Source organism: Lathyrus oleraceus, chromosome 6 (assembly GCF_024323335.1).
Source record: "Lathyrus oleraceus cultivar Zhongwan6 chromosome 6, CAAS_Psat_ZW6_1.0, whole genome shotgun sequence".
NCBI lineage: Eukaryota > Viridiplantae > Streptophyta > Magnoliopsida > Fabales > Fabaceae > Lathyrus > Lathyrus oleraceus.
Window position 1 is genome coordinate 7,883,105 of NC_066584.1, and position 25,319 is coordinate 7,908,423.

Consider the following 25,319-nt stretch of genomic DNA (forward strand, 5'->3'; position numbering starts at 1 on the left):
AATCTCATTTAAAAGCTGTAAAACACATTTTTAGATATCTTCATGATACTTTTAAGTACGGGCTTTAATATTCTAAAGGAAGCGATTCTAATTTAGTTGGTTATACCGATTCTGATTTTTTCGATTGCAAATCGGATAGGAAGAGTACTAGTGGAACTTACCACATATTTTCAAATTCCTTAGTAAGTTGGCATACGAGAAACATGTTTCCATTGCTTTATCAACTCCTGAGGAGGAATACGTAGCAACCGGTAGTTGTTGTGCTCAAATTTTGTGGCTCAAACAACAACTACTTGATTTTGATATTAAACTACAACATATTCCTATTATGTGCGACAACACTCGTTCTATTAATCTAACCAAAAATACGGTGCTACACTCTCGCACTAAGCATATTGAGATCCGTCACCATTTCCTACATGATCAAGTTGAGAAAGGAGACATCGTATTTGAGCATGTCTATAGCAAAAATCAAATTACGGATATCTTTACATAACCTTTTGCAACCGAACCGTTTTTCAACATTCGAAGGGAATTGGGGATACTTGATATCTCAAATCTTGCCTAAATATGATCTATTGCATGCACTTTATATACTTTTGCTCTAATTTCCCTTGGAAGTTCAATCAAATAAAAATGCATCCTTCATCAATTCATAAGTGAGATAATATTGTTCCATTTTCATTTCCTTTTGAAAGTAAGCTTTTACTTTTGCATGTTGTTTATGTTCCAAATGATTGATATTCTTGATGTTTGAAATAGTACATGAATGTTCACTTCCAAAAATTTCTATTGATGTATGTCAATTTATATTCTTATAGTGACTTTATGATATTCCTTCTTCATGCTTGAAATATGTTCTTAGTGCATTGACTTGTTATCTATCCGACATGAAATATGTTTGAACATGTTATAATATTAGCAACATTATTGTTGTGTGTCATTGTTATGATAACATATCTGTTTTTGGTTTTAGTGATGGTAAATCTATATATCGCCTTGCTAGAGCACATGCGTGTTCAGCATTTCAGGAGCACCAAAGGCATAGGTCACGTAATTGTATCGCTTTTGTAGCAAATCAAGAGTTTTTAATTAATTGTATCCTTCATATTTCATGTTTATTGTATATATTATTTGGCATAAGTTGTGGAAACCATGTTATATTGTTGCTTTGAATGCTTTTATTTATGTTTAGGCATTCTTTTTTATATGTACATCACTCTATATGAGTGTTATGGTATTGATGATCTTATCTTTGCAAACCGCCTCTATGTGTTATATTGGTTTATGTGTGATATAAGATACTTTTCATGGATTGCTTTGTCTATTTTTGATGTTGTCAAAGGGGGAGAAACAATAAGATGAAGTTAGGATGCATACATTCAGGGGGGAGCCTTAATGAAAACACGGAATGCATCGTCTCAATTTTTTCCATCATAAAAAAGGGGGAGTATGTGAGTTCAACTTTCTGTTACATGTATTTTGTATGATATCAAAACTAAGATACTTTAGCATTAATGTATATTGGACGATATCCTTTGATTCTCAATGTGTATCTTAGCATTAAGAAGTATAAAAACATTTGAAAATAAGTTGAAAAAGGTCTCACACATAAAAAAATGCATCAAAAATAAGTTTTATGGGAAAATTAACCTACAGGTCGGCACATACATGTTTTAGGTCGACACATAAAAGAAAAGTTTTTCTACGTGTCGACACATCCATTTTTCAGGTCAGCTCATGTACTTCATTTTTAAAGCCTGTAGCTTTTGTTAGATATGCCACCTTTACAGGTCGACACATGGCCTTTACAGGCCGACGCATGACTTATACAGGTTTACACATGCGTCGAACAGGTCATCTCATAGCTTTCACATGTCGGCTCATGCAACGTATTTTTCCAAAAATTCACAACTTTTTCAAATCTTTTGCATTCTTTTTGCCCCCAAACATGCATGCATATAAATACTTCATACATGCATCATTTCTAGTAAGATTTCTAGAGAGTAAAACCTATACGAAACCAGAATTTCAAAGAATCTCATCATCTTCAACCTCCATTCTATGTATACTCACAAACAAACTACACATAATCATTTATTGGTTGGGTGCTATCTAGAATTAGGGTTGATAATGTCCAATTTAGGATTGGTGAATTATAAATTAGGTTGAGATCTTTGAGGGTTTCAAATAAGAAAACCGAGTTGGGGTTTTCCTTCAAGATCGATTAGTGATTTGATGGTTATAGACAAGATTACTCAATTTGGATCCGATCAAGTGAAAGCTTTTAAGAATAGTGGTTTCTTGCAAATGAGTGGTGTGGGACGGTGGATCGTATTGGTAAATATTAGGTTATAACAATTATGCAATTTGGATTCGATCGAGTGAAATCTTTGAAGAACAAGGGGTTTCTTTCAAAGGAGTGGCGTGAGATGATGAATCAAATTGGCATTGTTGGGTTACTTGATCAAGTTTGATCAAGGGAAGAGAAAGTGTCATAATCTATATCAAACTAAGGATTTGTAGGGTTTGATTGCTACATTTCTCTTGTATACGCTTTTTGCGAAGTAAAGTTAATTTCATTATCTCAATTCGAGTTCGAATTAAGGGTAGACGTACCCATAGCGAGGTTGATTGGGGAACTTCATAAACAAGTCTTTGTGTACTCTCTTTTATTTTCTGTTTGCAAATTATTGATTTCATCGATCGTGCAATCAATTTGTTTGGATAATATTTTTTATTACATTTTAAAATTGGTGTTGTTAAGTTGATCATAATTCTTTAGATTATGATTGGATTTTAAGATCAACAAAACCGTATAAAATTTCAAACAATATCGATTTCACACTAGGTGTTCGATAATTTGCCTCAATAGATTTTTTTGTGAATTATCATTGGAAGTAGATTATCCTTGTTGCTTTGAATTCAACTAGTTATGATTAATTATGTTAGGTTAATATGTGATTCATTATCATACTGTGATTACAGTTACGCATATCCAAGTTTTTTGATAACGGTTTCGGTTAGACAGTTTGATCCAGGATACTTCCGCGTGCCATAAAATTTTCAAAACTAATTTTTGTCAAAGTTTTTAACTAGTGATTTATTCACCCCCTCTAGATCTTATCCTATCGTCTAACAGAAGATGAATCTTGAAGTACTTCTTTAGTTAATCATTTTGATTAGTGGTGTCTTGCTTTGATTATGTAACATGTTTGTTTTACTTGCTACGTTGTTTATATTAAAGTTTGAGACTAAATGTCATGAGATATTGTACCTTTAATAATTATTTAATGATGAATTCTCCCACGATGATATCCTAAGCGAATGTGAGCATGCGATGATAGGTTTTATGTGAAATATCGTAATACGCGTTACAGAACATGATATGTTTGATGTAAGTGATACCCTATGTGGTTGTATTTATTTATTAAGTTATGCAATAATTTGTATGCGAGGTTTTAGGGTGTTATAGTGAGGAGTTGCAACCTTGACATCCTAACCTTAAATGTGCCTTCATGAGCAATCTTAATAATCTCCTAAGCTTATTTAGCTACAATACAAGTGTTGATTAGTCTAAACATGTCCTTGTCCACACCATTGAATATAACATTCAAGGATTTATCGTTTCCAAGAGCTTCATCGTCTTCATCTTTGGACCAATCAACTTCAGGCTTTAAACTTTTTGAACCATCTTCATAAGTGACCATATGATGTTCCCAACCTTTACCACAACCTTCCAAGTTTTACTGACAATGGAATTGAGAAAAATAACCATTTTTCTTTCCAATAGTCCTAATTTGTGCTATCCAAACAGGTGGCCAGTTGAGCGAACATCCATCATTAGAGTTGTCTATTTGAACATAAAATATCCTCCCTAGAGCTCACCCAAATAGAACAGAGTGCCTGCTCTGATGCCAATTGAAATTCTGTTTATAAGGGGGACAAATGTTGGACATGATATTGGAATAACTGACCAAACTTCTTAAACCAGGATGATAGCAATAAAAACAATAATGCAAAAAGTAATTAAAACACAAGATATTGGTAACCCAGTTTGATGAAACCACACATACGTCTAGGAGAACTCTATCCAAGAAAGAAAATTTACTATTTCGAATTAAAACAATTAGTCTTATAAGAACCTCAAACCCTATGAAGTTATATGCCTCTTCCTAATTCTGGTGACTTTTATTTAGGTCCCCCCCTAAACATGAGAACCCATTCACTTTCTTCAACCACTGACCCTTAATGTGCAACCTCAATAAAACGTCTATTGGTTGTTGAGTTTACAACTCAACTAAGACAAATCGATAACTATGCCACATTACTGAAATATAGAGTGGTGTACATAAAGATTCAACATTAATCCTTATTATAACATTAACGTGGAATACAAGAAAGAAAAGACTCACAAACCCTTGACACAAAGAACTTAATCTTTCATACAAACCCTCAAGTAAAACATGAGAATTGAATCTTCTTATATAACAATGTCTTTTGGGCTTTTTCCTTATGGATCTTTGATTTAAATTCGTCAAGAATAATAGAGAATCTTATTGGAATTGATTGCTCCATAAAAATCTCTAAAAGATATGATTTGTTACATTCAAGTTCAAATTTAAATCTTTATTTAAATTTGATTTGATCTTCAATGACTGTCAAACAAATCAATCATACATTGCTAACAAATCTGCAACAAATCAGATTGAAATCCAATTAGAAAACTCACACCAAACAACATCCCTTATGGTCTGCTGGCAAAGCCAGATATTGCACTCACATGCTGGAATATCATATTCCACATATTGCACCAGTACATCCAAATTAAATTTTCTCCATGACTTGTAGATCTTCTTTATAGAGAGAATCTTGGATAGAATAATTATGAATCAAACTGCAATACCATATGTTTGTCGCTAGAGACTAGATGTTACTGCATACACGTTGGAACATCATGTTCAACACGTGTCCCTTCTGCACAAGAACCAGCTTTAGCAAACTACATATTGTTTTGCATAATGTAGTCAATCCCAAAAGGACCAAGAATGCATATGTATGATATTTGTCAGATTCACATAATGCTAAATCACATACTGGATATGTATTTTCATATAGTGACATTGCAATATCACGATCTTTAAAACAAATACTTGTAGCAATTTCTTAAAATCTTGATGAAGTAATTGTCCTCCATGAAGCAAAAAAGAGTGTATATGGTTAAGATATGTGACTCAATATCAAAGGACTGTCTGATTCAGAAACTGATAAAAATTGTACAATTTTGTATGAAAACAATGCTGCATGTGTTACCCATATGAAATAAGGTCACATTAAAAGTGACAGAACCAAACATATCCCTCCAAAGTTTTTCTAATTCACAAAATAACTCGAAAGAAACAAAAAAATGGTATTCAATATATTCGTTCGAGCGATAATGTAACATATCTCTTCACAAATGCACTCCCTACAATCATTTTTAAAAGAGATTAATTAGTATGCACTGTCGGTGTAAAAAGTTTTACACTGTCAATGCATCACAATCATCCGTTTGTATTACTTTTCAAATGGTTAAAATAAAAGACAAATATTTTAAATAAGAGATTAATTGTTATGCATTGTCAGTGTAAAAAATTTTACACTGTCAATGCATCACAATCATCCGTTTGTATTACTTTTTAAGTGGTTAAAATAGAAGTCAAACATGTTAAATAAATCAATGGTTGTGATTAACTGACAGTGTAAAAAATCTTTACACTGTCAGTGTATATCAATTAAATTCTTTAAATAAATCAATGGTTGTGATTAACTGACAGTGTAAAAAATCTTTACACTGTCAGTATATGTCAATTAAATTATTTTTAAAAATCATGTTGAATGCGTCATCTTTGAAATTTTTGAAGAATTTTTGGTTAAGAGGAGCATAATGTGAGATTTTAAACGATGCAACATATGTTCCAATAAGATTCTTCTCAACAAGGTTTTAATAGAGAACTACAACAAATATTTTAAATGGGAAGTGTTATAAAAAATTAAAAAATACTATTAATTATCTTTAACGCCTTACTATTATTTTAAAATATCTCTCTAATATGTTAACTTAAAATAATATTATGAATTATCTATTACTCCCTCTATTTTTTTTTATAAGTCGTTTTAGACTTTTTACCGATCCCAATGAAGTTATTAACTTTTGTTAATTTTGTAAATATATTATAGAATATTCCAATATTATCTTTTTAAAAACACTCAAAATCTCTGGTTTCAAAATATACCCGATTAATCATTATGATTTGTTGATGGAATATCTAGATTGCATTTATTCCAATGTATTCCATGAATAAAACATTAAATTAATTAAATTTATACGTGTCTTTTACTATCCTACACTAATTCCTTATTTTTCTCTCTCCCAAACTAAAATCCATCATTTTTCCATCACTCACCAAAGGATACGCTAAAGCACTCTGGGAGAAAAAATTAAGAAATTTTTTAAGGATTTTTTTGTTATGATAGGAAGAAGGATTAAAAAATGCACAATATATAAAACTTGAGAATTCACGTTGAGGAGAGATATTTCTGGGTTTTAATTGGTAGTTAGTATATTCTTAAGAGAGAGGAATTTTAAAAAAATCACAAATTAATATAGAGTTTTATGAGAGGAAGACTTTTTCTATAAAAAGTTGGACTAATGCATTGAAAAACAATATTCATAAGTCACTCTGTATTGGAATATAAGATTCACTGAATTATGAAAATTATAGAAAAAAGAGATGAATTAGGGATATTTTAGAAAGAGAAAAATTAATTCTACATAAAAATTACAAAACGACTTATATTTTGGCACAATTTTTTTTTCCAAAACTAATCTTCTATTTACAATATTATCTTAATATAAATTATTATATTTATGTAATAATTATAATTCTAATACCCCATTTAATTTATGAAAAGTTAGACTATATTTTTATCCTACTTTCTCCTCTCCTTATTTTATTATTAGTTTAATATCTTGAAATTATTAATTTATATCATTCTATTAATTCATAAATATCATTAAACAATTCAAAAAATCAATTTTTTCAACAAATCCATCTTATTTTGGTACAAAAATAACTTTCTTAAATTTTACTAGTTGTTGGTCTAAAACGAGAGAACATCCACCCGCGTGACAGTGTGTACTAGTAGTAGACCATAAGGAACAACACCTCTTTCTGTAAACACAACAAAATAAACGCACAAAATTTCACTTCTTTTTTTCCATATTTTTTTTGTCAGGTCAAAATAAGACACACTAACTCGTGAATGGTCATTCAATATAATATTCTATAAATAACACACCATAACCCAATCACTCACCAACTCAACTACCCACCAAGCATGGCCTCTTCTTCTTCTTCTACTCTTTCGACTCCCTCTCTTTTCCTCCAACACCAATCAAAACCCTCCACCTCATCACACCGTTCCTCCACCTTCCTCCCACCCATCAGATCCTCCATTTCCGAAAAACCACCTTCCCTCTCCGTCACACCACCACAACCACCCACCAAACTCCCGATCCGTAAAATCCCCGGCGACTACGGCATCCCTTTCATCACTCCCTACAAAGACCGTCTCGACTATTTCTACAACCAAGGCCGCGACGAATATTTCAAATCCAGAATCCAAAAATACAACTCAACCATCTTCCGAACTAACGTCCCACCCGGTCCTCTCATCGCTCAGAACCCAAACGTCGTCGTTTTACTCGACGCTAAAAGCTTCCCTATCCTCTTCGACGCTTCAAAAATCGATAAAACCGATGTTTTCACCGGAACCTACACTCCTTCCACAGAACTCACCGGCGGTTACAGAGTCTTATCATACCTCGACCCCTCCGAACCTAAACACACAAAACTCAAACAACTTATGTTTTTTCTCCTTAAATCTCGAAGCCGCCACGTGATCCCCGAGTTTCGTTCTTGTTACAAAGAGCTTTTCACTTCGTTAGAAAACGAACTTGCTAAAACAGGTAAAGCGAGTTTCGCCGACGCTAATGATCAAGCCGCGTTTAATTTCTTAGCTCGGTCTTTATACGGTTCGAACCCGGTCGACAGCGAACTCGGTTTAGACGGTCCAAAAATGGTTCAGAAATGGGTTTTATTTCAGTTAGGCCCGGTTTTAAAACTCGGTTTACCCAAACTTCTAGAAGATTCCATAATTCACAATTTTCGTTTACCTTCTCGTCTCGTTAAGAAAGATTATCAAAGGCTTTACGATTTCTTCTACTCTTCATCGGGATTCGCGCTTGATGAAGCGGAGCGTTTGGGTGTTTCGCGAGATGAAGCTTGTCATAATCTATTATTCGCAACGTGCTTTAATTCCTTCGGTGGAATTAAGCTGTTTTTCCCAAACGTGATGAAATGGATCGGAAGAAGCGGTGTGAGTTTACATATGAAGTTGGCAAAGGAGATTCGGGAAGCGGTTAGATCTGCCGGCGGGGAGATTACAATGGCGGCAATCGATAATATGCCGTTGATGAAATCGGTTGTTTACGAAGCGTTTCGGATCGATCCACCGGTTCCGTTGCAATTCGGAAGAGCGAAAAGGGACATGGTGATTGAGAATCACGAGAATGGATTTTTGGTGAAGAAGGGTGAATTGTTGTTAGGTTATCAACCTTTTGCTACGAAGGATCGTAAGATTTTTGATAGGGCTGAAGAGTTTGTTGCGGATAGATTCGTCGGTGATGGAGAGAAATTGTTGAAGCATGTGGTTTGGTCTAATGGACCGGAAACGGAGTCACCGAGTTTGGGTAATAAGCAATGTGCTGGGAAAGATTTTGTTACGTTGGTTTCTAGGCTTTTGGTTGTGGAAATTTTTCTTAGGTATGATTCGTTTGAGATTCAAGTTGGGAATTCTGCTTTGGGTTCTTCTATTACTGTAACTTCTCTGAAGAGAGCAAGCTTTTAGTGACTTTTTGATTCATTAGTTAAGATGATTGTGTTAACTTTGGGGTTTATTGTTGTAATCTTGTAAACTATGTTTTATTAATTTCATTTATGTTTATATAAGATCATCTCTCTATATAAGTAAATTTTATGGAAGATAAAAGGACTGTGTTTTTAGCTTTAAAAAAATTGATTTTTTTATTATATTTTAAAAAATATTTTTTTAAAATTGTATTCTAAAATGTTATATATTTTTGTTATATTGATTTTATTGAAAGATAAATTTTGATATTTTATAATATAAATATATATTATTAAAGATTAAAATATAATAGAAATTATAATTTTTTTTTTAAAATTATATTTTAAAAATGATTTTTATGAATAATTGTTTGAAATAATTTTAAAATTAAGTGATATTTTGAATTTTGATATTTAAAAATAAATTCAATAAAATGATAAAATATCTAAAATAATATTTTTAAAATACCTATTTAAATTAAATTTTTATTTGAAGTTTTTATCAGAAAAAAATTGTAAATTTTTTTAGACAATATTGATATTTTAATGAAAAATTTTTTTATAATTTTTTTATATATAAAATGAAGATCTAAAAAAAGTGATGAAATAGAAAAGGAGGATTTTTTTTTAAAATAATTATTTTTTCAATTTAAATACTTAAATAATCTATTTTTTAAATTAATTACCGAAATAACCACATTTCATTACTTATGCGTCAGTTGGACTGACGCATCTAATTGACATTTAAAGAGACGCCTAACCCATTGGCGCATGCATGTGAAGACGCCACATGCAATGACACATGCATGTGAAGGCGCCACATGCATTTGCACATGCATGTAGGCATGAAAGTGTGTGCCACATGCATTGGCGCATGCATGTGCTATGTGTGTGTGCGCGCCTAAGACAATGGCGCATGTATGTGCCGTGTGTGTGTGTGATGATCTATAAATACATAGTGTATCTCCCATAATTTTTCACACAACTTCTTACCCTCCTTCCATTTTTCTTAAATTTTCTTTTCTTTAAAATATCTGAATATTCATATATTCACAAGAGAAATACCGATTTAATCTTTTCAGCAGTGCAACCTCCGATAAATATCAGACTTTGGAATATATAAATGTTTGAACGTCTTAATAGGACCTTAAACCTTTGGTTAGATGGAGAAATTGCAGAGGGTGAAAGGATCAGAAGAACTCAATGGCTTGATACCACGCTCAACCAAAATGGAGAAGTTCGTGTATGGGTGGATATTAAGACTGACAAAGACGTTTATAGGATGATGTATACTAATTACAAAACTGTTTTGATGGTTGTAATCGCATAGTTATGTTGTTGTAATCGCATAGTTATGTTGTTTATGTGTTGTCTTTGTTAGTGATGGTATTTTATTTGTTGTAGTTTGTTGTGTTGTTGTTTAAGTGTTGCTTATGTGTTGTATGTGTTGTATTTGTTTGTGATGATATTTTCTCACAAAATTATCATATGAAATGAATGTTGTTTTTAATATAAAGCAAAAAAGTTACAATTAAAATTATCTTGTTGTGCTTGTTCCAATACTGGGACAGTTAGTACGATTATGACTGAGTTGACGATATGAACTACATAATCTAACCATTTTGTTTGTCGTATCCATTTCGATTCGAATACAAGTGCTGTTTGGGCGATCCTTATTCTTTCTTCACATTATTTCATTATGTCAGAGAATGTCCGCTTGATATGCAGACCAGTAATCCTCTTTTGCTACCATTGAAAAGCTAATTTTGTAAACATTGCAAATGCTTATGACTTTGTAAACGTTGAATAGTAAGTAGGATGGATTTCGCCGAACCTTTGAACGTGCCGCTATGACATGGGAGCAGTGCATACGAAAGGTTTGGAACTTTCCACAGTCGCACCAACCTCTATCTAGTTCGACTCGATAATGTCCCCTCGGCATGCCCTCATTGTGATCCATGGACTCAACAACACTGTACCAACCTTTAGTACGGTCAAACACCGTGACCACATGTGTGTTAGCTTTGGCAGCTTAATCTTTAATGAATTTCATTGAAGCATCACTGAACAACTGTCCAGATTGTAACACTGAACTCCATTTGGAACGTTTGGTCTCAAACAACGGCCCTATCCTGAAATAGGTTGCTTGCACTAAAGCGGTTATATGTAGGTTTCAGATGCCTTTGAAGACAGAGTTCATTGATTCCACAAGATTTGTTGTCATGTGTCCCCAACATTGACCGTTGTCGTATGCCCTAGTCCACTTCTCCAATGGAATATTTTCAACCCACCTTACTGCATATGCGTTTGACAATCTGATGTCTTTGCGTTAGTGTTTAAAAGAAGGTTCTGTTAATGCATACCCTGCGTTGACAACCTTCTTCCGTAACGTTTTATCTTTGATCTCCCACATGAAATTTTGAGCGATATGTCTAATGTAGTAGAAATGCGTCGACGGAAGATCCTGCCAACCATTATCAATGTTTTTGTAGGCACTCACTATTGAAGAGTGTCGGTCAGAGATCAAACATAAGTTAGGTTAAGGAGCAACGTGCAATCGGAGATTTTTTAGGAAAAAACACGATCCCTCAGCAGTCTCCCCTTCAACTAGGGCAAATACGATTGGAAAAATGTTGTTGTTGCCATCTTGTACCACTGCCATCAGTAGCGTTCCTTTATATTTCCCGTGCAACCATGTACCATCAATTTGTATAATAGGTTTACAGAAAGCAAAATCTTTGATGCATGGTTGATACGCCCAGAAGAGTCGGTGGAATATTCCATTACCAATAGCACAAGTCCCGTCCAGGGTATACGCCGACAACATTTCCAAATTGACAATAGTCCCTGGAGCATAATGTTTAAGAGTCACCAAGTATTTTGGAAGTTGTTTGTAAGACTCCTCTCAATTGCCAAACACTTTTTCAACTGCCTTAGTCCTAGCTATCCAAGCCTTCTTGTATGATAGAGTATAGTTGTATTGTGTTATAATATGCGAGATTATTGTACTCACTTTTAACAATGGATTGTCGCTAATGACAGACAAAATTTCATCACATATTAATTGAGAGTTGAGTTTGCGATGGTCTTGCATTGGGCTCATGATTAAGCATGTGTGAACTGGACCAATATAACCAATCTCCCAAGAATCACACCTCTTTCGGTAAGATGCTGACAACTGGAATAGGCAGAGCTCATTTCAACAATAAATTTTATACCTCGTTGCATTAGTTCGATCAACCCTATAATCAGCTGATAATTCCATATGATACTTTTTAATGGCTCTGACACAGTCTTCTTTTGTGCGAAATTTGTCTCCTTCTTTCAATGATCCTTGAATTTTCACATAAGGATTGTAAAGTATATCTGATAAAGGTTCATCTGCACCCAAATTCAAGCTTGTCATGTGTTAAGGTGAACAATATACATGACTATGGGTGATGATATGTCTCTACCTCACTACAACACTCAACCTCTCTGCAACGGTCAACCTCTCTACAATAATATGTCTCTTTTGACTATGGGTGATGAACATCGATGAACAATCAATAATATTGTGACATTTGTCCCAAACATGTTGTAGTAGTCTATCACAATCTTTTAGACCACATTGGACCAAACAATGTAATACTACTAAACAACTCTACATTTGATTTAATTTTTTTATCCATTTACATATCCTCTAATCATGTCATTTTCTTGTACAGTTTATCTGGAGACCGTATCTGGGTCTTGATCATCAGGTTAACCATGACGATGTTGCAGTTTGGACAACAAAAACACAAATTATCCGGTTCACTACTGTGGAGATGCACTAGAGTGACCGTGTAAAACTGCAGTTCGGCATGCAACAACAGATTCCAGAACCTCCAGTGTGTTTGGAAGATTGACATCAACAAAGAGTCGATGACCAATAGGATTATTTTGATTGGAGAGACTTCGCAAAAGAGATGTGTCATCATTAAAGGAATCAACGACAACACATCTTAAACAAACCACTCATATATGGTGCTAGACCAACTCAACATTATATGACATGGTTTAGGTCGGTTACAACGCCACAGTTTGTGTCTGAACCAAGGTATTTGATTGATCCACGCCAACGAGCTTCATCATCAAACGCCCAACAACAAATCCCCACCCAAGAACAATGTCAACCCACCCAAACCCAACGACCAACCTCACACCATCACCCTACCATATACACCTAACCACGAAACACCCAACCTCGCAACCAATTCATACCACACACCCAAACTCAAAACCAGGAATCAAACCCTAACCACGAAGAACCATATGCAACCATCATAACAGTCTATAGCCCAGATGATTCATATGATTAAGCGTCATGCCATCGTAGCCCCCACCAATGAACACCCAAACACCTCATCGCCACAACACCCAACCATTGTTTGACTTTAGTACACCACATTAAACATTGCTTCGTTTCTGAAAAGATTCAATGTCCCAATTCGGGCAACCATACCGTCCATAATCCACCTAACTACAACGACCCAAATACGATAACATGGACACCAAACTCAATTACGGAAGCGCCGTTGGCGACAACCCCCCAACTATTAGGGAGAAATGATGACAAATCTATCAACTATCGATGGACCTTCCACCGAACCTTCACACCAGCCACCATTGCATCATGTCGGCACTCAAATACCCCAAACACCTTAGAGAAATCATGGGAGACCTCGAAGACAGGCTACCGCACCTAGATGCGGAACATGAGGGGTTTCAATCGGGCGGGTCATTGATTTTCTTGTCAATTTTATATATTTTTACTTTATAATATAATAAAATTTTAAATTTAAGTATTTAATTTAATTAATTATAAATATAAAATAAAATAAAATAAAATAAAAACGAAAGTGCATGTGCCATATGCATTGGCTCATACACTGATGTATGCATGTGCCAATGCATGTGGCTACAAGGCATGCATGCTCCTAGATCATTGATGCCTATGCTAATTTGCAATGCATACATGCGCCAATGTGTTGGACACCTCAGTTCTTTGCCAATTAGATGCGTTAGTTTAACTGACGTATAAGTGATGAAATATGGTTATTTCGGTAATTAATTTGAAAAATAGGTTATTTTAGTATTTAATTTGAAAAATATGATTATTTTAAAAAAAAATCGTAAAAGAGAGATAAAATTGAGCAAAAATAAATAAATAAAAAGTATTTTCTATCATTGGTATTGAATGGTAGCACGAAGCTACTATATATACAAAGTGAAAGCGTGTTTACTCATAAAGTTAGTTTAATTAACTAGCTGTATATCTAAGTATTCTATTGTATCCATTCAATATCAAATACAAAACTATTTATGTATCGAAAACTAGCTTATGTTAATATTCCCCTCAAGTTGGACTATAAATGTTACAAAGTTTTAATTTGGTCAAAATAGTCGATAAAGCTAGAGATGCAAATGTTTAGTGAAAACATCAGCAAGTTGAGCAGTAGTAGATATGGGAAGCAAATGAAGGAGTTTTGACTTAATTTTCTCTATGAACACATGACAATCAAGTTCTATGTGATTACTCATTTCATGGAACATAGGATTATGAGCCAAGTAAATGACACATTTGTTGTCATATGATACAAAAGTTGGCTAAGAAATGTTGATCATGAGGTCATTAAACAAGTATTAAAGCCACTGAAACTTATATGTTAAAGAGGCTAGTGCTCGATACTCAGCCTCAATTGAAGATCTGGAAACAAAATTTTGTTTCTTGGATTTCCAACAAAGAAGAGATGAGCCAAGAATAACACAAAAACCACTAGTTGACTTTCTTGTTTCAGGACACCTAGCCTAGTCAGAGTCAACAAAACTATATAATTTCAATGAGCTGGAAGCTATAAATAAAATTCCTTTAGCAGGGCAAGATTTTACACAGTTGAGAACTCGAGTAACAGTCTGATACTATGGTATGAGGGGATGAGAAACATATTGACTTAAATGTTGAATATCATAAGATATATCAGGCCTTTTATTGGTCAGGTAAATCAGTTTACCAAATCAACCTTCTATAAGAAGAAGAATCATCTAATGCTTGACCATCTGTAGAAGATAACTTAAGAGTTGGATCAAAAGGTACATAGGATGGTTTAAGGGCAAGATATCTTATGTCCTTAAGAAGTTCAAGAGTATATTTCCTCTTATTCAAGAAGATGCCTGAATTGGATCTTGCAATTTCAAAACCCCGAAAAAATCTTAGAGGCCCAATATCCTGAATCTTAAAAGCCTGATCCAAAAGTTGTTTGACAAAGTTGATTTCCTAAATAGAAGTTCCAGCAAAAACTATATCATCAACATAAACTAGTAAATCAGTGAAACTATCTTAACTAGATTTGACATATAGTGAATGATCTGTCTGTGATTGTTTGTAACCTAAGGAAATCAAGAAAGAGGAAATCTTATAATACAATTGTCGACTTTCTTGATTTAAGCCAAATAGTGATTTCCAAAGCTTGCACACCTGAGAGGAATTGGAGATAGGTAAACCAGGAGGAAGTGTCATATATACTTTTTCATTTAAATCACCATGGAGGAAAGCATTGTTAACATCTAACTGTTCCAAATGCCATCCTTTTATTGCTACAATAAAAAGTAACACTCTGACTGTAGTAATTTTAGCTACATGAGAGAATGTATCAAAGTAGTCAACACCTTTCATATGAGTGTAGCCATTTGCTACTAACCTAGCCTTATACCTCTCAATATAACCATTTGCCTTATATTTAATCTTATTGACCGATTTGCAACCAATAGGAACCTTTCCATGTGGTAGGTTAACTATAGTCCACGTATGGTTTGTGTTCTTGCTAAAAGACACTAAAATATTGACTTCATTGTTTTCAATCAAGGAGATCCTAAAATGAATGGTTGAAGTGTTTATTATGTATGTTTGTCTTTTTTTTCTTACCCTTCAAACACCCTCTTATTTATAGGTCCCTATCTCCTTCCCTATTCCTTGCTTGACTTTCTATATTCTTCATAAATACTTCTATCGATAACGTCTTCCATCCTTATAATTTACATGTAACGTCCGCCTCTTTACTAAGTATAACTCCCCTGCCATAATGCATCGTCATGTAACTGTTTCTTATGACCCTTCAGATGACATTTTAGCCTTGTCACCGGATCTGACTTGCACTAGCCAGATTATTCCCAACTTATAGGAAGTTGGCTCCATCTTGTTTATTTTGATATCCTAACCGAATTCTGGTTAGTGGATGGAAGCTCGACTATCCGGTCTACTAATCTCATCATACTCGGTGGTCATGCCAACTCGGTCTCAAATAACTCATGTACTCGAATAGGCTTCGTTGATCTCATACTTGGGTTGGTCAACTAATTTTTCGGGATGTACATAAGCCCCCCGAGCATGAGACCTAAAAGGTTGAAATGTTCAGACAAAAGAAACCCAAAAATTTAGTTTTTAAGTTTCCTCCAATCCACTTACGATGTGACATGTTTTTTAATCATGACAACATATCTTCATCGGATTTTCTCCCTCCTTAGTAATGATGACTTTTTATAGGAAATTGATCCATCTGAATGATCCAAATCATTTCATACTTTTAAAGTTCTTTTAATAAGATTTCCTCCTAATTAAGGCCATCTCTTTGTCTTCTGGCTCGTCATTCACTGGAAGAAATCTTTCTCTTTTCTAAGCATTCTCGTTCGTTCTTCAAGATCAAGTATATTTTCTTTTTTCTTCTGCATTCTTTTATTCAATGACTATTGTTGATGCATGTGACGAGAATACAAAAGTATTAAGAACCTTGAGTGTCCGCGAAATAAAAGATCTTTGGGATTTTTATGTGAGAGGATATAGAGATACTATAACCTAGGTGACTTTGATCGTATTGTAAAGAAGTCTTACAATAATATTTATACCTCTTTTAGTGATTCTGATTCTGACTCTTCTTTATCAGGTTCATCAGTAGAGGTGGTAGTGAAGATTATAGAGTCATTTGATCAAGAAGTAATGAGTTACAATCACAAATCTATTGGTGAGGTAGAGATAGATAAACTTTGGTCTTTGAAGAATGTGTCTTCTATTGGGAATGAAGACGGTGTTATTTTGGAGCCCTGTGTTCCAGGGGAACGTGTTTGCATAAGTCATCCTAGTGGAGTTAAAGATGAATATTTCCATTTTTATGCTGGGGTATTGGAAGATTTTAATATCCACATTCCCTTTACCAATTTTGAATCTGATTTACTAAAAACCATGAATATTGCCCATTCTCAACTTCGTCCCAATAGTTAGGGGTTTATCAAGGCTTTCGAAACATTTTGCGAGACCATAGATATAGATCCCACCATAGGCTTATTTTTCTCTTTTCTTGAAATCAAAGGTGTTGAAAAGGGTTTATGGGTGACCATTAGTGGCCTTCTTGGTAAGAGTTTTCTCCAAGATTATACCACAAACTATAAAGGTTTTAAAGGCAAATTTCCTCGAATTAGATGTGGACCGAGATATCCTCAAGTAGTATATGCACTAGACAGGTCTTATCGTTTTCCCATCTATTAGATTGGGAATCCTTTTTCAGTATCCGATTTTGACTTTGAAAAATAAAACGACCAGGAGGTTAGATCCTTGGCCATATTAGATTCCTTCCGTATGATGAAGGTATGAGATCTATTGCCTTTACCCGAAGACCAAATTATTTATTCCTTGGGTAATGATCATTTATTTTCTTTTCGCACCACTCAAGATACCATCTTGCATTCCACCAACTTCTTTTCTTATTTTATCTTCAGGAAAAATGACTGACATATCTGTGAAGGAACATAAAAAACTGATGATGGAAGCAAGGGCAGCGGGGAGAGTTGTAACACCCCGATTAAAATAAGATAATTATTTAATTTAAGTTAATATTATATTTATTAATTTAATTAAATAATTGGAATTATTGGATTATTATTATTATTATTGGAATAATAATTATTGGAAAATATATATAAGTGGGAAATAAGAAAAGAGTTCCATTTGGTAAAAAGAAAGTTTTCACGTGAAACAGAGAAGCGATTGAGAAAGTGGAGAAAGGGCAAGAGGCAGAGCAAGAGGAAGGAGGTTGAAGAAGGGAAGAGCTGAAGCTTTAAGATTCGCCGGATTAATTCAGGTAAGGGGGGTTTATCGTCGTTTAATGGGTATTATGGGTTAGCATGTAATGGGTAGTGATAAACCGTTGAATTGACCCTAATTGGGATTGTTGAATGCTGAAAATTGTGATGGATATGTTGTGTAAAAACTGAAATTGAACGTGTAATTGAGTGTGTTGTAATTTCCCTAACGTATAGCTTTTTACGGAATTGGAATCGGAGGTCCGGAAGTCCTCCAACGGCGGAAAATGCGGAGAATTCTGCATTCTGCTTTGTGTTAGCGCAGGAACTGCTGTTTTGTCTGCGTTAACCGGTTAACCCAGGGTGTTAACCGGTTAACACTGTTGCGAACTGTGAAATTAGTGCTGTTTTGCCTGCGTTAACCGGTTAAGCCAGGGCGTTAACCGGTTAACACTGTTAAGTTTTGGGCAGGAAGTGTGGTTGTACTGCGTTAACCGGTTAACCCAGGGCGTTAACCGGTTAACACTGTTGAAAAGTGAGAAAATTGACATTTTAATGTTGTGTACATAATTGATGTTTGGCTTATAGTGGCGTATGATGTGATAGGGATTAATTCCCGCTATTTTGAGCAGTATAGGTATTAGTAGAGTGTGCTAATACTGTGGTTAATTATTTGACATGATATGATGTTTTGATACATGTGTTGATGATGTTTGATGGTATGCATAATGTTGTGAATGTACATGTTATGTATGCAATTGTGAATGGACTGTTGTATGACTTAGAGTGTGAGCATATGTCCATTGTGGATTTTGTTGTTGATGTTGCATTGCTAGATGATTAGCATGCATATTGTGGCCTTTATGGTGGTAGCTAATTCCCATGGTGAGGAATTAGTGAGTTAGTCATTTTGGACTGTTGTTGATGTTTGCATGCTAGGTGATTAGCGTGCATAGCATGGCCCATTTGGGGTGGTAGCTAATTCCCATGGTGAGGAATTAGTGAGTGAGTCACTAGGTCTCAAATGAGTGGGACTAGTGGGCTTGGTAGCCGTGCCTGGATTTGGACGGTGAGGTGAATTATATGTTCACAAATAGTCGGTACCGCATGCATGGAGTCTCATTGCATAATATGTGTATGGCGTATAATATGAATGGATGTATTCCAGTATTATACGTGTATTGTGTGTTGTGTTGATGTTGAGTATGATTGAGTATATATTGCCGTTGCTGAATGTGTAATCTGATTTGGGTGATGAAATGTGTTATTTACTTAGCATTACATGATATTTTATAATGCTTGATTATATCGATTGAGGAACTCACCCTTACACTATTTTTCAGGTAACGAGCAGTGATTGAGTAGAAGCTAGTGCTTGGAGTCTAGTGTAGTCTCCGTAGTGGGTTGTGCTCTGATAGATGTAACATCGGGATGGGATGTTTTAACTTGTTTTAATTGTTTTATTGTTGGTTGTGAACCATTTTACATGTAATGTGTTACATGTTTTGAATGATCGATTTGATCTCTATCCGCTGCGTATTGTGCAACACTTTATGTTTTGAGTTAAATAATGAGCATGACTAAAGATTATGATGAATGGTGTGAAATAATTGTGTGACACCCTTAACTGCATAATTACTCTGATTTATATATGTTGTTTTAATTAAATATTTGGGGTATTTTAGAAGGGTGTTACATTAGTGGTATCAGAGCATAGTCGGTCGAGTCGAGTCGTAATTATTTTGTTCCCCTGTACGGGATAGGTGTTCTGTAACCCTATCAGTACTTATTGTTTTAGCTTGTTGGGTTTTCCGCAGGATTATCTTCTGTTCATGTGTCACCTTAGACTCTGGCTGAGGCCAATGGAGGTCGTTATAGGTGTCTTCTGAGGAAGAGATACACATGTTACCTTCCTTTTGCGAAGGTATACCCTCTGCAATGTCGCCCTCAGAGTGGTTTGGTGTTATTTCCGACATTGCCAGCGGAATTATCACAGGAGATAGGAGATACTGAGGTATGTTCTGGGGTTCAAATGGAGAAAAGAAATGCTGAGGCATGTTCTGGGGTTCAAATGGAGAAAAGAAGATGTTGCGGCATTTTCTGGAGAACGGGGTTCATATTGACGATTGCGAGTCATCGTCAGGCGACTGGGGTTCAAATCGGAGAATGGGGTTCATTATTTGGCAAACAGGAGAATGGGGTTCAAATGCAGAGATCCGAGGATCGTTTGCGCAGGAAAATTTCGGGGTCCAAGAAAATAAAAAAAATAGAGAAAATTTCGGGGTTCAAGAAAAGCATAAAAAAGAAAGGAATAATAATCCCGAGCGGATGTGTGGTGTTCAGGCCATGGTTATCCCTGTGTTACCATTTATTTTGGTATCCAGGTCGACGTTTTCGAGTTTGTTTCTTCGCCGATGCTGACGGGCGTTGTTAATTATTATCCCATCAGAGTGCAAATTGTTCGTCTGTTCTTGGTATTCAATCACTCTTCATCCTGATCATCCGAAAGCCGAGGCTATTTCGTATCGACAGGTTCACAGTGGATTGAATAGGGGCAGCTGTAACACCTCAAAATTTGCCCTCCTCTCTTGGGACTAGCATTTAACATATTGCATATCATTTGTTAGGACATTAGGCATTGCATATTGCATATCATGTGGTTACATTGTGCAAGTCATCCTCACAAGTCTTGATCAGAAGATGGGAAGTCAAAGTGCAAGCCTAGGGTTCATTGGACTGGTCATTGATCGTCTGAAGATGTGGAGTTCAAATTAGGGTTTTATGATTCTCCAAGGATGTTGGTCTTCATCTTGATTGCAATGATACATCATCATCATCATGGTTTGATATCATCAAGTGTTGAATCAGGATTCCTTGAGATTAGGGTTTTGACCATTGGTCAACCCTAATCAGTTGCATTGGGCCAGTCAGGGTATAGTCAGGAGATGGGGCTTATGATGGTTATGGGGTTCATTATATGATTATATTGAGATAATTGAGGCTAGGGTATCACCCTTGAGTCATTTCAGTTGGAGATTGGGGTTCAGATTGATCTATGCATTGCCAGATTCATCTATCAGATGAAAAGTCAACTGTGGTCAACTGTACATGATCTGATGGATTTGGAGGTGGAAATGAGTTGGATACACTTCATTCATGTTGAAACAAGTGTTAAATGACATTTCAAAGCTTAAGAATGAAGAAAATCAAGTCAGGACCAAAACTGCCAAAAATAGAAAGTGACTTGTAATAGAAGTTTCCAAAAATGGAAAGTTTTTCACCTCAAGACCACGTGTCCAAGGAAGCTTCAAATGAAAATTGTCCAACTTGTGAGATAATTGGAATTTTTGAGTGGGGATTTTTGCAACACCTCACAAATGGTATTTGAAACTTGTTGGAATCATCATTACATGCCTAGGCCTTGTGGTTTGGAAAATAGCTTTTGGAATGAACTTGCAAAATTGGATACATAACCATTCACATGTGATTTTCCAAAATACACATCCAATGAGAGTGATACAAGTTGCAACAGCTCACACATGTCATTTAGAGAGTGTGTGAGCTGTCCATGAGGTGGCAATGAGCTGGCATGGGAAGTTCCAATTTTGCCCTTACTTGAAATTAACCATTTTCACTAACACCTTCCATTTGGCTAATGATTGTAATTAAGCTTGGATTAAGGTGAAGTATATAAACATAATCATCATCTAATCATAAGAGAAAATTCACAATCCCAAAATCAGATCCAAAAACTCTCCACATTCTCCAAAATTTCCCAAGAACACACTGAACAAAAATTCATCAAACTCTTTGAATTCTTGATCAATTCTCGAATTTCTTGTGGTGTTGATCTTGATTCATCATCATCTACATCTGTTTTTGCATCTCAACATCAAATTCGCACCAAAACTCAACTGTCCAAGTTTGCATCATTCATGGTGAATTGCGATTTGGAGCATTAGGAGCTACTACAGTTGAACCTGAACGCGTCATTCACTTTCCTTATCACACTACTGCATCTGTTTGAGGTTGAATCGCGCGAAGAACAGCAAGAACAACACTGCCATTGCCAGGTTTTCATTTTTTCGAATGTCACGATTTGGTTAATTATTGCATGCGTTTGGTAGAGCTGTTCACGTAGATCATGGTGATGCTTTTAGTTTTAGGAATGGATAACTATAGATCGCGTAATCTTGATTAGAAGTTTCGAACTAAAACCCTAACTCGATCGATTCAGAGAATATAGCAACATTTAGGTTAAATCGAGTTCACATTCGTATTCTATGTTATAAGACCTTTCCAACGGATGTTTGATTGTGAGTTTTGGTGGAGATTTCGTGTTCTTCATTTTCTGGCGTTTCTGGGAAGAAGAAGAAGGAATTCTGGAAATGAGATGTTTGATCCACTTTTTCGTTTGAAAATTTGATTTCAGTGTTTACCGCCCCCGCGTTCAAGTAATTAAAACTCTGCCACTGGTTAATTCATTTAAATTATATTAATTCTAAAAAATTCTTAAAAATTCATAATCACTTTTAAAAATTCACCAAAAATTCATAAAAAATCAGAAAAATATGTGGATTTTTGTGTTGACTTCCTAATTGACTGTAGAATTTTATTGACCTATTGATTGAAGTAGTGCTTGGTAGAAATTAGGTTTGACCTAGGGTTGATTAACATGTGTGCCATTTTGATACATTGTGCCATTTTGATTGTGAAATGCTCATGGTTACAAATAAATGCTTGAAACTTTTTGTGGTGATTGTGGACTGGCTAATGGTGATTTACATGTAAATTTCATGAATTTTGGATTCCTGGTGTTTGAGTTGTGAATTTTGGAATCCAGGTGTGACAATTTGTGTCACACCTCATTGTGTCAACTTGCTGGATTTATTTGAATGGTCTAGACTTGTTAGAATGGAATGAAATTTTGCATGGATGTTCATTAACATGTTAAGATGCTATGTGAATTTTTGTGGAATTTTATGTGGCATTTTCAATTTGATTGCTATTTTTCATCTCTGTTGGTCAAATATGCAAGCTTGTATGACATAGGTTGGTAGATCTTGTGTGAAATGCTCATATGGTATTGAATGATCATGAAATTTGGTATGATAGTTGTAGACACATGATGTGACATCCCTGTTTTGGTCCCACTCATTTCTTTACTGTTTTCATTGACTTATGATTTTTTGAAGTGAATGCATGTGTGGATGTTGTGGTTTGGAGCATATAATTGTGTCTGTTTTTGTTGATTTTCATTGACATGGTTTCCTTTGACCAATTAAGCTGAAATTTGATATGCTAGACCTTGATTATGTCCTGTTTAGGTGTAAATTATTTGAGTATTTTTGGAATTGTTTTGATATGGAATTGAATGCAATAGTTCTGTTTGGATGTTTGGTGTTCCATTTGAACTAGTTTGGATTGTTTTGTGCATAAAAGGAACATGATGAATGATATGGACATGGGATTAATTGTGTTGGCTTTTGTTTGACATTAATTTGAGTTTGGTTGGATATCCCTTGCTGTTTAGGAATTTTTCTTGCCTTTGGACCCTAGGCTTGGCCTAGTGGTCTAGTTTCTAACATTTGATTGAGTTTTCAGGATGAAAAGGTGCAATGCTTATGGAGAATGATCCAAGTCAATTCAATTGATGTTGTTTGATGTTTGTACACTAACATAACTTTGTTTTGTAGGTTGTGAAGTTTGGGCTTGATCTCATAGCTTGCCTTTGTTGTGCATTAGTTTGTATAGTCTGACTGATTAATACTTGCTGTTCATTTTTTGTCTGTCTGAGTACTAACTGTGCTTGACTGTTTCCAGGTACTTTTAGTTGCTCAGTTCCTTGTGAACTTTTGCTTTGCTTTGCTTAAGCAACTTGCATTGAGGTATAACTTCCTAACTTCATGTAGTCTGGAAGACCTGGCCTGTTACTTGGCCAGGCAACTGTCTGAAGTCCTCCTTAAGAGGCGATGCTTGTGTGTGTTTACATTTGTCCCAAGCAGGAAAAGTCCTTTAAATAAGGCAATTGGTGGAAGGTAGGGATATGCAATCTATCCCCCACTATTCTGTGAGTCTTCTCCTTGCTCCCATTACATGGTTGTAGCATTGAGATCATAAGCCCAAGATCCTGTGCAGTGCACATTGTGTCAGTGTCTTTGAGTATAGAAGGGTTCCCCCATTCTGGACCCATGCTCGTTTGTCAGAAGCTCTCCCTGGTCAGGGATAAGAGCTGTGAGGTCTTATCCTTACTTCATCCTTTCATCTGCTTCACCTTAGCCTCGCAATGGCAAGGTTAAGAGCCAACACAGCCCGTACAGATGACTTGCTGAGGCAGTCAAACCTATTGTGTGAGCCCCTTGTTTGGTTATAGTGCGTGCTATGTGGATATCTGATTGACATGCTTGTTTGAGATGCTTGTTCTCATTTGATGTATGCTTATATGCTTGTATGCTTGTGTGCTTGCTCCTTTCCTGGTTAGGATAGGCTTGCTTATGCAAGTAGGATAGAAACCTTAACTTAGGGATGACTTTGCATGACAACATCTAGGCTCGAGTCGTAGTCTCCCTAGTGTTGTGTCTCCCTCTGTTGTCTGGTTAGGCTAGAGTTTCTCCCCTGTTAAGGGGAACTACATCGCCCTGATCCTTGTTCCAGACGAGGTATGTAGGCAGGTGGTCGTGCGAGACCACTCCGGGCGCCTTTTTATTTATTTGTGTGTGTTGTTTGACAAATGCTAGGCTCGAGTCCCTGACTCCTTAGCAAGTGGTTGTTGGTTTGTTTGCTTTGTGTTGTTTGGTGTTTTTGGGTTCGGATGCTGACGTAATTCCATCGAGTGGTTGTCGGGCTCCACGTTTGCCCTTTTGAGTGTGTTTTGGTTCGGATGCTGACGTAATTCCATCGAGTGGTTGTCAGGCTCCATGTTTGCCACCCTTGTGTGTTTGTGTGTTTTGTGTTGTTTGGCGTGTGTAAGCCGAACTACAGTGGCTCTGATTCTTGTTCCAGACAAGATATATAGGCATAGGATGCGATGTCCTATCGAGCTCCCTTCTTCTAACCCCACCTGCGTTCCCTTGTGTGTGTGTGTGATGTTTTAGCAACCTATTCTTTATTTTAGAACGTGGATCCCTTCGAGTACGACGGACGTGAGGGGTGCTAATACCTTCCCCTTGCGTAACCGACTCCCTTACCCTTTCTCTTTGGTCGCAAGACCATTTCCTTTCCAGGTTTCTCTGAGCGTTTCCTTTCCCTATTTTGGGATAAATAACGTGCAGTGGC

At 35.6% G+C, this 25,319-nt stretch overlaps 1 protein-coding gene across 1 annotated transcript; it reads left to right on the forward strand.

Annotated features, from left to right (window-relative positions):
* The first annotated feature begins 7,227 nt into the window (after nt 1-7,227).
* Nucleotides 7,228-9,053, forward strand: LOC127091252 (allene oxide synthase 1, chloroplastic). Its single transcript, XM_051029834.1, has one exon. It carries the CDS (start codon nt 7,381-7,383, stop codon nt 8,950-8,952), a length of 1,572 nt encoding a protein of 523 aa, XP_050885791.1. The 5' UTR covers nt 7,228-7,380; the 3' UTR covers nt 8,953-9,053.
* Nucleotides 9,054-25,319: the final 16,266 nt, after the last annotated feature.